This window comes from Alosa alosa, chromosome 15 (genome assembly GCF_017589495.1).
Source record: "Alosa alosa isolate M-15738 ecotype Scorff River chromosome 15, AALO_Geno_1.1, whole genome shotgun sequence".
Lineage (NCBI taxonomy): Eukaryota > Metazoa > Chordata > Actinopteri > Clupeiformes > Clupeidae > Alosa > Alosa alosa.
This window is the reverse complement of record NC_063203.1, coordinates 4852328-4866419: the sequence shown is the minus strand read 5'-3', so window position 1 is coordinate 4866419 and position 14092 is coordinate 4852328. Positions and strand designations below refer to the sequence as shown.

Below are 14092 nucleotides of genomic sequence, written 5' to 3'. Positions count from 1 at the left end.
GAAGCTTACCCAGTATCTTAGCCATACATTTCTCCCATAATGCACTGCATGAAGGTAAGCATAACAGTAACACATTTCCCTGTCAGCATGTCCGAGCCACGCTACAATATGTATCACTGCACCATCAACAGTGTCGTTGTTTGGTCGCAAGTTGCGTCGTACCATGGTGGTTGAGCAACGTCGTTGCTAAATTTTCTAGAAACGACCCCCAGCAGTGTTTTAACTAGAACATTAGCAGCTAACCAGGGGGTCGTTTCTAGAAAAGTTAGCAACGACGTTGCTCAACCACCATGGTACGACGCAACTTGCTTCAAAACAACTGACATTGTTACACATGTTTCCAGAAAGCATCATTACCTGTGTGCAATGCGCGCTACCTCCAACAACGTTGTTGATGATGCAGCGATAGATATCATTGGTGGAAACAGTGGCAACGTGTAATACCCCACCCCCTAGAAATTCTCTGCCACAGCCTATGTTGACATTTTTCTCTTTAACCGAGTGATTAATGCTGGCATTGTCATTGTCATCTGCAAAAACCTAAACCTATTAATTGCAAGTATATAAAACATTTTACTGAAGCCGACCAATATGTGCCATTATTTGCGTTAAATATCTATGTTGGAAAAAATATATAGCCTGGACGAATGTCTGGGTATCGCAAATGTTATCTATTGTCTCAGGGCTTAACGGCAGCGTCAGTGCACTACTCATTTCGGCGGAGTTAAGCATCAATCTCTTCTTTTCATCTCTGAGTAAGAGTAGGCCTACGAGACACAACAATAGGTTTTGACCATACATATTTATGTATATAGTTACTCTACATCGAGAGACCATAGGTACAATACATCAGTCAAAAACAATTGAATCTACCTGTCACACTAGTTCACCTGCAGGTAGCGAGAAGCAAGAGGACAATCTCACATCATAAGAAAATCGAACCAACAACGTTGGGATAATAAGTCATCTGCTTTAGCCACTACACCATTTATCACTGCTGATGTAAGGGTCTATGAAGATTATAATACTAAAAGCAAGGCAATACTTGAATTGACATAAATAGCAAGAATGAGCCAAGTAGGGGAGTCAGTGTCTTAATCAAAATTAAGCTACAGGATAGATCAATCATTGTGTCACAAGATAAACCTCCACTTCGCAAATTTTGGTTTGGCGGTCGTGATTTTTGGTTAGGCGCTCCGGACACCAACAGGAACTACCAAGGAACGACACAAGTGCGACTGCCTAGGGGCAGTAGTTCAAACGACCAAACTTTGTGTCCTTGTTTATGATTGAGAGTTCGAACTCCGCTTTCTAGAAACACCAAATCCAAGAACGATGGAGCGAACTACCAAGGTTGCGACGCAAGTTAGCAAACGATGCTTTCTAGAAACGATCCCCAGAGAAGTAGGTAGGCTATAGCCTACTATGGCTCTGGTTCTATTCAATACCAGGTCACTTTCCACAGGTGTATAGAATCAAGCACCTAGAATAGATTATGAATGCAGACTACATGGTGCTTGATTATAGCCTACTGAAGGGACCTGATGAAACCCATCATGGGTTTCATTCATGGCATGAATAACGTTACTTGTTGATGGTCATAACGTTATGGCTTCTACCGTTCACATTTTAGTTAAAGCTGACAAATATTCTCCTGTCTTTATGACCAAATGTTTAACATTGTACACCGCTTGTTTGTGTATAAAATAGGCCAGGCTACGTTTTCATTCTACGCTTCTGATTCTTACGCAGCCTAATACTATCACAGTATGCTATCATAGTTCGTCTATTGATGGGTTTCATCAGGTCCCTTTCCACAGGTGTATACAATCAAGCACCTAGATTATGAATGCATTGGTGCTTGATTAATACTCCTGTGGAAAGGGACTTTAGGAAATAGACCATATAGCAGTTGGTTATCAAGATAATTAGTATCAGAATGATACGTCCTTACTCATATGATTAGCAATAGCAACAACAAACCCTTTGGCTGCAAAGTTTTCTAAGCTTTTTACGTTTTATATTTTTAAAAATATGATTAACTATCAACTATTCCTAAACTGAAAACAATAAAACACTGAACTCTGCTTTGTTTGCAATTTAATAATAGGCTGGCAACTACCAGTAGCTTGATGGTGCAACAGTTGTATAGTACTCTACCTTTTTTTTAATTGTCCTAGAATTGTTGAGAGAATTGTTTAAAAAGCTTAAACTGTTTACCATGTTAGTTGTTAGATTAAAATGTGTCAGCCTAATGTAATGTAACAACTTCACTTAAATAAATGAGTTGTATTGAACAATTGTACAATTGCAGACATTCCTTGCATTGTTTTGGTATAACTGTTAAACTTGTTTGCTTTTGTCTTTTAGGTTCCAGATCAGACCAGTGGTGATGACTGTGACATTACTTGTGTGCCTGTCTGTGCACACCTGTCAACCATACATCTCTGACACTGTTGCTAGCAACATACCTACTAACATACATTCTTACAAACATGTGACCATATCTTAACATATCTGTGCACATACCATTTACCATACTGAGACTTATCCAAGATCTACACTGAGACATTCTGAGAACTATATTGTTGTGTGAGGACTATACTAACTATATGGAACTTGTATACTTGTGAATCATATTAGTCAACCATTCATACCTTTGAATCATACCTGTACTGTAACATCTGTGAAACTTAGCTGTGCTGTTAGACCTCTGTTTTTAGACCTGAGCTTTGCTGTGTGAAAATTAAGATCTAAGTTCTGTCTAAAACTGATCATCTGAAGGGCTGACTCTTTTATTCTTCAGTATATATCACCATCAAATTTGACCTATTGTCATTAACTGAGGCCTCTAGCTGTTGCTGCCAGTTCAGAATTAAAACTGATAAATAAATCTGTCTTATTATTGGTTAACTTTAAAATTTGGTTTCAACAACTTTGATTTTTTGACTTCAAGCTTGCATTGGTTGTTAAGTGTTCATTAGTGTGTTCTGAGTATCATTCTGCTGTTTCTGCAGTACTGTATTAAAATCAATATTGATCAATATTGAATTGACTATTTGTACTGACTGTCATATACTCTAAGCTAACATCTAACCAAGTAGGTGGTTGTCTGTAAATCTCTGTAATCTGAATAATCATACTGTAAGTAATGTTATACACAGCAGTTTTTAAATTTACATGCAATGGTAATTCCCTGGAATTACATTTTCTAGTTTTGTTATTGTTATTATTTTATTATTAATATTTTCTGTATTTTTATTTTCCCTTCCTCCTTTATAATGTTATGTAGGTTGTCTTATTATTTGTTTTATTTTGTTTTATTTTCCACAATTATTATACTAATCTCTTGATATTCCATTGCCACTGTGTAATCCCGGCTTCACTGAAAATGAGGACTTACCTCAATGAACCTCTGAGAATAAATAAAGATTGAATGAATGAATGAAAAGTGTTACGGAGCCCAGGAGGTGTCATTGCAAGATATTTTTGTATAAGAATGTGCACTCATTTTAGTAAATTGTGCACTCATTCTACTAAATTGTGGCCTCATTTTACTAGATTGTGTGCACAATTTAGTATATTGTGTGCTTGTTTTACTACATCTTGCTCTCATTGGATATACACCAAAAAATATCTTACAATGACCCCTCTAGGGTTCAGTAATTAATGTTATATTAAGATCAAAAATCTATTTGGTATTGTTTTTTAGTATGAAGAGACTTACCGCAGTCGCGCTATCCAGAGAATTTTTTTCCGTTGTTCGTTGTTTACATGTGTTGAATGGAAGTCAATGGGAGCCGTAAATCATTAATAGAGGTGACCAAAGAATTTATACGGATAGTGTGACTGCGGTGCTGGTAGGGAGACAGTTGGTAAGTGTTCTTAACAGTCTTCTGTAATAAACTCTGGGTTCGCTAACTAGGTTGTTGGTGCTTCGTTTTATGTGTAGAGGCCCTAAGCAAGCTACTGACGAGGTTTGGTGCTGTTTTGAACAATATTACTGGTTAAAAAATGCTATTTGGGAAGCGTTTAGCTTACTGCCGATAACTACGCCACTGTTTGCGATTTGGGGCTATAGCATATCAGGCCAAGCTCTGACAGTATAAGATTGCTAATTAGTAACTCTGTTGCAACATGACAGTTCATTTAAACTTCACAAGGAGTTTGGCAAATTGATATACAAGCTTAATGCGGCCAAAAAACTGGAAGTACTTCATAGGTGTGCAAATATATGAAAAATAATTGACATTCTAAAGACCGCATCAGAATAGGAAATTCAACCAAGCAGTGGTATGAACCATGTATATTGTATTGCTTTGTTAAACAATAATTGTATCATCAGCGGGAGATAATGCAAAACTTGCTGTTTGCAATGAGCACGGCGGGGCATAGTTTATTTTCTTCACATACTGTATTAGATGTGATGTGGTCCTGTTTTGCACTGCTATGTGGTAGATCTAGATCTAGCTATTAATTCAGCCATTATACACACAAGTTGAATTCACGTGCATGCATGTGTTATTGGAGGAGTTCTCGGAGGATCTCTGGTATGATGGTCCCTGTGGGGGTATCTTGATCACTATAAACTGGGGCTCCTCGCTTTATCATTTCACTGGCCTCCATTTTGTGTTTCATAGTCATGATACAGCCAACTCTGCTTCTACTCCTTGCGAGTTTGTGTGCTAATGGACTGATGCAGCAGAGTTGCAGTCTGCTGGGCCAGCCAGCACGGCCTCTCTTGTCATCCGAGGGAGATATCAATATCGGGGCAGTTTTTTCAATACACAGAGAGCCACAGGTGGAGACTCATACTTTTACATCAGAGCCAGAGCCTACATCTTGTATAAGGTTTGTTCTGAGAGGAGCCTATTTTATTTATTATTATGGATAATGAGTTATAACTAACTAATAACTAATAAGACTAATAACATTGTTAGGTTTCAATTATTGTAAAGACTAACATTGTTAGGGTTCATCAACTATTTTAAGTCCTTGTATTTTGTATATCGTGAATATTGTTACAGACTGAATCTGCGTGAGTTTCAGTTTGCTCAGACACTTATTTTTGCGATAGAGGAAATAAACAACAACACAAACCTCCTCCCTGGCACAACTATGGGATATAAAATATATGACTCCTGTGGCTCTATTTCCCTGGCAGTCCGTTCAGCTATGGCTTTGATGAATGGCTATGGGGAGACACTGAGTGAAGAATCATGCCAACGACCACCGGCTGTTCAAGCCATTGTTGGGGAATCTAGCTCCACTCCCACTATTGGCATATCAACTGTAGTGGGACCCTTCAGCATTCCTGTGGTAACACATTATAATTATGTTTAATATCAAAAGGACTGTAAAAATGATATATTTCTGATGCTATGCAACTTGTTATGTTTCACTTAATTGTTTTTCATTCAGCCTTCTTTTTGCCTTTTAATCCAATTTCTAGGTGAGTCATTTTGCCACATGTGCTTGTCTCAGCAACACAAAGAGGTTCCCAACCTTTTTCAGAACTATTCCTAGTGACTACTACCAGAGCAGAGCACTGGCACAACTGGTCAAGCTATTTGGCTGGACTTGGGTTGGAGCTGTCAGAAGTAGGGGTGATTATGGGAATAATGGAATTGCCACCTTTGTGGAAGTTGCACAAGAACTTGGTATTTGTGTAGAGTATTCTGAAGCCTATTTCCGAACGGATCCAAAAGAAGATTTACTGAGGATCATTGAGGTGATGAAAACGGCCACTGCCAAAGTAGTGGTGGCATTTCTAGCACTTGGGGACATAATTCCTCTTTTAAATGAGCTGGCACAACATAACGTGTCAGGGTTGCAATGGGTGGGCAGTGAGTCATGGATCACTTCTAAAGGCCTATCGGAAACAAAAGCCTACAGATTCTTAACGGGTGCTGTAGGGTTTGCAATTGGAAATGTAAAGCTGGAAGGCTTGAAGGAGTTTCTCATCAATGTGCATCCCTCAAAAGCACCAAAAAACCTCTTACTCAGAGAGTTTTGGGAGACAGCATTTCAGTGCTCATTTAAAAACACCCCCTTTGGAGGCACGCAGTGCACAGGATCAGAGAGCTTACAGACTCTGCAGAATCAGTACACAGATGTATCTGAGCTGCGCATCTCCAATAAAGTCTACACAGCTGTATATGCCATTGCACACTCTCTACATAATCTTCTCATGGATGCAGCAGTCTCCAATGAAACCCATAGAAATATTTTAGTTCCTGAAAAGGTACATTTAAGATCAAAAGAGTATAATTCAAAAAAAGTAATTTGAACAATGTGAATTTGACTATTAATTTAACCAACAGGTGCTTGAATATTTAAAGAAGGTTAATTACACCTCTAAAACTGGGGAGCAGATTTTCTTTGACTCCAAGGGAGACCCTGCAGCCAGGTATGAGCTGGTCAATTGGCAGCCGGATGATGATGGAACTTTGCAGTTCCGATCTGTGGGAATCTATGACACATCAATGCCCCCAGAGCAGCGTTTTATTCTGGACCAAGTCGGCATGATATGGGCTGGTGGTCAAACCAAGGTAACGCATAAAAACAAGATCACTGTATAAGAACAGCAGGAATCTGCTAATACTATAGATTCAACTAATGGCTTAATGTTTTACAGCAGTTCATCGTGGTTATTTTGTCCCTCTCTGTATCAAAAAGGTGCCTGTGTCTGTGTGCAGTGAGAGCTGTCCTCCAGGCACCAGGAAGGCTGTACAGAAAGGCAAGCCTGTTTGCTGCTATGACTGTATACCATGTGGAGAGGGAGAGATCAGCAATGAAACAGGTATATACCATTTCAATCCAACTATAACATATATTTTGACATATATATGATGAAACATTACATCATCTTTTTAAATATTTTTTCAGATTCTAATGACTGCATACCTTGTGATGGGGAGTACTGGTCAAATGAGAATAGGGATCAGTGTGTGTTAAAATATATTGAATTCCTTTCTTACTCTGAAATTATGGGAATTGTTCTTGTATTTTTTTCTCTGTTTGGAACATTAATTACTATTTCGGTGGCAGCTGTGTTCTACATACACAGAGAGACGCCAATTGTCAAAGCCAACAACTCTGAGCTGAGCTTTTTACTGCTCTTCTCACTGACTCTGTGTTTCCTTTGCTCTCTTACTTTCATTGGTCGGCCCTCTGAGTGGTCCTGTATGTTGCGTCACACAGCGTTTGGGATCACCTTTGTTCTCTGCATCTCCTGTGTTCTGGGGAAAACAATAGTGGTGTTAATGGCCTTCAGAGCCACTCTTCCAGGCAGTAATGTCATGAAGTGGTTTGGGCCTCTGCAACAGAGACTCAGTGTTCTTGGCTTCACTCTCATACAAGTGCTTATATGTGTCCTGTGGTTAACTATATCCCCTCCATTCCCATATCAGAATATGAACCTTTTCAAAGACAAAATCATTCTTGAATGTGATGTGGGTTCAGCTATAGGATTCTGGGCCATATTAGGCTATATTGGACTCCTTGCACTCTTGTGTTTCATACTGGCTTTTCTGGCTCGTAAACTACCTGATAACTTTAATGAAGCCAAATTCATCACATTCAGTATGCTGATATTCTGTGCAGTCTGGATCACTTTTATTCCTGCTTATGTCAGCTCTCCTGGAAAGTTCACAGTTGCAGTTGAGATATTTGCCATTTTGGCATCTAGTTTTGGATTACTGCTTTGCATTTTCACTCCAAAATGTTACATTATTTTAATAAAGCCCGAGCAAAACACAAAGAAACACTTAATGGGGAAGACAGCAACAAGGTCTCTGTAGCGGGTAATTTAGTCCCAATTCCTCATATTATCTGCTCTTTTATTCTTAAGAGTTCTGTCATGTGTTGTATCCATCCATTTAATTGGAACTGAAAATGTAAAAATATTTTTTTTGATGAGATAAATCAGTTTGTTTTGCAGCGTTAGAATACACATGGCTTTATTTATAATTCAAATTACATGGAACTTTTAGCATTTATTTAGTGTCATTAGCAATAAACACTATCTCAAGGCACTAGGTTTGCTCACAGTGGTATTAGACAGGACAGAATCCACAAAGGGCCCTGACCCATTAGCTTTGCTCTCCACAGGCCCCACTCCAGGCTGTGGTGCTCTCCAGGTCAGGCCCAGACACACTGGACAGCCCCTCATCACATCTTTCTCATGCATGCTGTGGATATGTATTGTGTACTACAACATAAAAAATAAAATTGCCTTTTTACATCTCTATGCCCAGAACTAATCATGCGCTGTATGTGAGAAGCACAGATTGTAACAGGCATTTTCTATGAATTGTAGTGGCATGACTAATAATGAGATTATATAGAATTTTCTATTGCACAGAATTGTATTGTGGAATAAATGAGTGAGCTCTTTGTATTTGTAAATACAATAAATATGGTCCCATTCATGTTTAATTACCACCACCACCAATTTGAAGCATACCTATTGGCTTAGAAATCCTCATTTACAGTACATATACTACATAGCTGAGGGTTGACTCTCCATGTACGTGCACCATTTTAAAATAACGGTGGCCAGCAAGGGACATATGCGAAATACAGCTCAGTCTTTGGCGTCTGCATGTTAGCTTGGATTCATCTGCAGAATTTCCCTACATTCATCAATGTAAGTTACAAACCCATTTTCTACAAGCCACATGTCTTCCTAACATTCAGACGTTGAAGTTGTATTTTCCAACTAAATAAATAAAGAGAAAACTAACTTTGTGATCTGTCACTGTCTCAGGAAAGCTCTTGTTCTAAGTTATTTGTTCTCAAAGGCTCTAGACCCAGACACAGTTGATAACTAACCTAACATAGTTTTTTGCTAGAACTAGTAGACTACCACAAAGTTGCTGAACGTGTGTTATTTCAGGTTAGTTTGCAAGTTTGCAAGTTTAACCAAAGTCCTTATCTGCTACCTAGCTAGCGAACAGCACTAGCCGTTCCCATTCACTTTCCGTTTACTTTAGCTAGCTCGGTTAACCCAACGTGACAGTACAACGATATATTTAGTGATATGAATGGCACAATTGGCAGAAGATTAGGGAAAAAGATTCTGGAAATTTTGGAATAATGTGATAAATGGCATTTTTCAATGCATTTTTCCACAATGGTTTTCATGCACTGTATATCCAAGTGCTGCCACCTCACCCTACCGCCTGACCCCTAGACTGACCTCTTTGATGTTGGAGGTCAAAAGTCAACATCATAAATACCTTGAATGCGATATCTCAAGAACGCCTTGACACATACTCTAGCTCTAGATCTCTACTCCATACCATGGTACCAACGAATACCGTAGGTAACATATCTGAATCTCGGCAGACGTTACCTTTCTGTTAAATGTACCTGTGCTGGTACAGATTACCTCAGTATATTGACCCCTATGACATGTTTGTCCATGCACTTGAAGAAATAAAATGCAACCTTTATTTCAAAAGCAATTTATTGATTATATACAATAATCATGTAAATCATTGTGACCAACAAAACAATCACACCGATATAGGAACGCCACCTATTACCACTCTCTTACGTATATATCACTTAATATTCATTTCTATACAAACCAAGACGGCGGATTCCAAAAGAAACGCAAGCACCCACACCATACATGTAAAGTCTAAATTAGCTATGTACCAAAAATTACATTTTACTGTGACTCGAAGAGCTGTAAACAGTGTTGTAAGGCTGCGTGTACAAATCCGCTTGGAGCTCCAGTGGAATTTTGATTTGCGATGAGAATTCTCAGTCTAACCATTGATGTGCCGTGAGAAAGGTCGGAAATAGGCACCTACCAGCCCAGCACTAAACTCCGAGCGTAGTAAACAAAATCGGATATTTCAGGCAGTAAAAGCCCCGGTAAGAAGTAACTAGATTTTGTTCAAATCTACACACCTATGGCTACTGAAAAATGTAAGGTTCATTTATCAAATGTTATTTCTAAGCATTAAAAAAACATCATTTTAGAATCTTTGAACGAAAGGGGCGGTAAACCGTCCAATAAAGTGCATCTCCAAACCGTCCAATAAAGTGCATCTCCATCTAAAATGGAAAAAAATATTAAGTTGTATAATAGTAATAGTATAAAAAATCAATATCATGTCATAAATTAGTGCTTTGTATTTAGTAGAGCCCTGGAGGAAGCCTAGCCTACCGCCTGACTGGGCGACTAGACCTCACCCTGGGCCTAGGAGAGCTCTCCATGGCAGCCCTGGGGTCAGAAGGCAGCCTGGGGCTTTGCTGGAGTCAGTAGCCGGCTTCAGACCATTGAGGCAAAGCCGAGCTAGCCAGGCTGTGCCGGGGCTAATTGCTTTCACACCTTCAGGTGCAGGTGCCAACTGGTGCCACTTGGGGGCTATATTGGTGCTACTGGCCCCTGATTTCTGGCCCACCCTAAACGTTGGGCCACTTGGTGCTAGAGCCGGTGTGTGAAGTTGAGAAACATGATCGAATGGAATGGCTATGAAAGCACAGCAGTATTTGCTAGTATACCGAGTTTAGTGATAGCGGTTACGTCTGTATTAAAGATGTTTGCCTGTAGGCTAACTCTGTCCAGAGGTCACCATGTAGCACAGTAGGCTAAAATTAAAAGTGAACTTCTGAGTTAATTAACATAGACAAACGTCCCACGTCCCCAACTATCGTAAAAGCTCCAATTTTAGTTTCAGCCCCTTTCGTTCAGAAATTCTAAAATAAAGATGTTTTTTAATAATTCAAAATAACATTTGATAAATGAACCTTACATTTTCCAGTAGCCATAGATCTGTAGATTTGAACAAAGTCTGGTTTGGTTCTTAGCAGGAGCATCTGCTGCCTTCAAAATCCTATTTCCTTTACTGTGCACTCGGAGTTTGGTGCTGGGCTGGTGGGTGGCCACTCAAACGGCACATCTTCATGAAATCAAAATTCCACTGGAGCTCCAAGCGGATTTATACACACAGCCTTACAACACTATTTACAGCTCTTCGAGTCACGGTAAATTGTCATTTATGGTACATAGCTCATTTAGATACATGTTGTGTGTGCTTGTGTTTCTTTAGGAATCTGCCATCTTGGTTTGTATAGAAATGACACGTAAAAGGACAGAAATAGGTGACTGACTTCAATAGCATACAGTATAGGAAAGAGATACGCGACTTTCTGCTCATCCTGTGTGAAAATAGGTGGTATTGGTGACATTTTCACAAGCGAGGGTGTGTCGAGGTGTAATGCGGAGAGGCTAATGGCCTGACAGTCTGAACACAAACGTGTCAGGGTCATGAGGCTTTTAGCCTGGGCTACTATCACCAGGTGGCCCCTCAAATTACCCTAGCCTGGCCTGGCTTGACGGTCTGAAGCCGGCTAGTGTTAGGCTTGGGGTGGGGACAGTGGTGAGGGTGGGTGTCTGCATGCTGCAGGGCCTAACAGAGCTCTACAGTGCAGTCATGTGGTCAGAAGGCAGCCTGGGCCTATGCTGGACTCACTGTTATGCTTGGGGTGAAGAGAGTGGTAAGGGCGGGTGTCTGCATGCTGCCCAGGGCCTAGCAGAGCTCTGCAGGGCTCTGGAGTCAGAAGGTAGCCCAGGCCTCTCACAAGGCCTCGGGCCTATGTTGGAGTCAACTCCGCTGCACGTCAGGGAGTTCTTTGCCTCTCGCCGTCGTCCATTAATTCCGTAAAACAGGACACCTTGGCGGCCGTTATCCCTTACTTAACTGACATAACCCTACATGAAACATTACCGAGAGAGCTCTCAAATGCACAAGTTCTGTGCACTTTCAGTCAGAGTGTTTGCACTATGCCTGAAACACACGTGCATACCTAAATCCTCAAATTATGGCCGGGACATCTGCAAGGAGGTGGCGGAGGCATGTTTTGGGCCGGAATCATGGGGAGAGAACTGGTAGGCCCCTTTAGGGTTTAGAGTTTCTGACTGACCACTTTCTTCCGTGGTACAAAAAGAAGAACCGTGCCTTCCGTAGCGAAATCATCTTTATGCATGACAATGCACCATCTCATTGGCTGCTATGGGCATAAAAGGAGAGAAACTCATGGTGTGGCCCCCATCTTCCCCTGACCTCAACCCTACTGAGAACCTTTGGAGCATCCTCAAGCAAAAGATCTATGAGTGTGGGAGGCAGTTCACATCCAAGCAGCAGCTCTGGGAGGCTATTCTGACATCCTGCAAAGACATTAACCCTTAGAACCCGATTGACACAAAGTGCGTCAAAAAACACACCCTTTCTTCTCTGTTACATTGCTCCGCGACTGTTCATCACAACGAGACAAAACCTTTATTTTATGACAGAGAAGAAGTGGGGCTTTCCAAAGAGACTACGCACTTGTACGATCAAGTATGAAAATTAAAAAAAATCATGAAATTAAATACAATTGCATCATATTTAAAGTCTATACTTCTCCGCGTTCACCTGCGCACCCATTCCTCTCGTTTGAATTACTCGCGAACCCGTGATCGCATAGATATGGCAAGCATATCAGATGAAAGAGGAGAAACAGGGCTATCCATTGGTACCATCTTTCTGTCTTATAAAAACAGACGAAGTGATTGCAAAATATTAACGTCATGTACACAAACCAACGCTGCACACCCATTACTCTCGGAGTAATTACTCGCGGACCCGTGATCGGATATATATGCCACGTATGTTAGATGAAAGAGGAGACACAGAGCTATCATTTGATACCAAATACATCCTTCTGGGTTATAAAACAGACGAAGTGACAGCAAAATAATAACTTCATATAGCTGGACTTACCCCACGTTTTTTGTCTGTTTTTGTGGCAAAGCATGTTTATAACCCAACGCTATCGTGTGTTTCTCTATGGCAAAACATGTTCATAATCCGGTTTTGAGATCCTAGCAAATTCCTGCATGGCATCCAATTCTAGGCTCACATTGCATCCCAATTTGTTCAACAAAGAAATACCTTTTTGCCTTTACTTTGTTCATGGCAATGCAGTAAAAAGTTGAGAATCATCATGAGTGCATACACCATAGTCACACATGCTAACAGGCAAACTTGGGTCAAGTCAGGTCAGATCAGTTCGTGTCACAGATATGGAGCGCAGAATGGTCATTTTTCATCGCTAAATAAAAAATGGCATTTATTTCCGTAAATCACACACCACATATTTCTGTCAATTGCTCAGCCCCAGAGTATCCTTCAACATGGCAATTATATTGCCCGTTTCAGGACAGTCTGCCCTACACACACATGAAATGCATGTAGAGCTATGAGCTTGCTGTGGTGAGATACAGGTCAAAATATAAGAATTTTTATAATATGATTTTTATATTTTAATTCTTTAAAAATCTAAATAAAATCAATGCTAGTACTAATACAGTACTAATGTAATAAAACTAACAGTAAAAAAATCAATGCTAGTACTGATACTAATATGATGGCAGATCTGGATAGCCTAGACTCTGCTGAAAAAAACAATATATAATATGTGTGTGTGGCACTTACAATGACCAGAATAAATCCTTATGAATAAAGGTAGTGAAAATGCCCTAAAAACAGCTTAGGGTTCAAAGGGTTAAAGCAGAAACTCTTCAAGAACTCACAAGTTCAAAGGATGCAAGAATTGTGAAGGTGATATCAATGAAGGGGTCCTACTGTATGTTTACATGTAACTTGGCCTGTTAAGATGTTTTTGATTGAAATAACTTATACTTGAAATAACAACCTATAAAATGTCTTGAAACTCATAATATTTTGGAACAGTGCATTTTGAGTTTTTTATTTTTGAAAAAAAAAAAATACTGTTATCATTGCAAGGTTTGTTCAATAAAATTCGAATTATACTCTAATGGTTGACTTGGAAATTATGCAACTATTCTACTATTTAGGAAAATCTGAGAAAAATGTAATTTGCATAATAATTTGGAATGCAGTGTATATGTAACATTTGATCGCTGCTTTGCTACAAATGATCTTTCACGTAATGAATGTGCACACTAGAAAGTGAAAGTAGGCCTACTATACGCTCCGTGTCTGTAGCTACAATGATTATAATGTTCCTCAAATGGAGAACACATCCAACTTTTGCTTTCCTTTCCTGT

The 14092-nt window shown here is 39.7% G+C and overlaps 1 protein-coding gene across 1 annotated transcript; it reads left to right on the top strand.

The window, feature by feature from the left end:
* Positions 1 to 394: 394 nt before the first annotated feature.
* Positions 395 to 7916, top strand: LOC125308316 (extracellular calcium-sensing receptor-like). The gene is given in 7 exon segments (XM_048264725.1): positions 395 to 418; positions 4652 to 4851; positions 5028 to 5319; positions 5453 to 6244; positions 6324 to 6551; positions 6679 to 6802; positions 6889 to 7916. Coding segments are annotated over 7 exon segments (2574 nt in total). The 3' UTR covers positions 7803 to 7916.
* The last annotated feature ends 6176 nt before the right edge of the window (positions 7917 to 14092 follow it).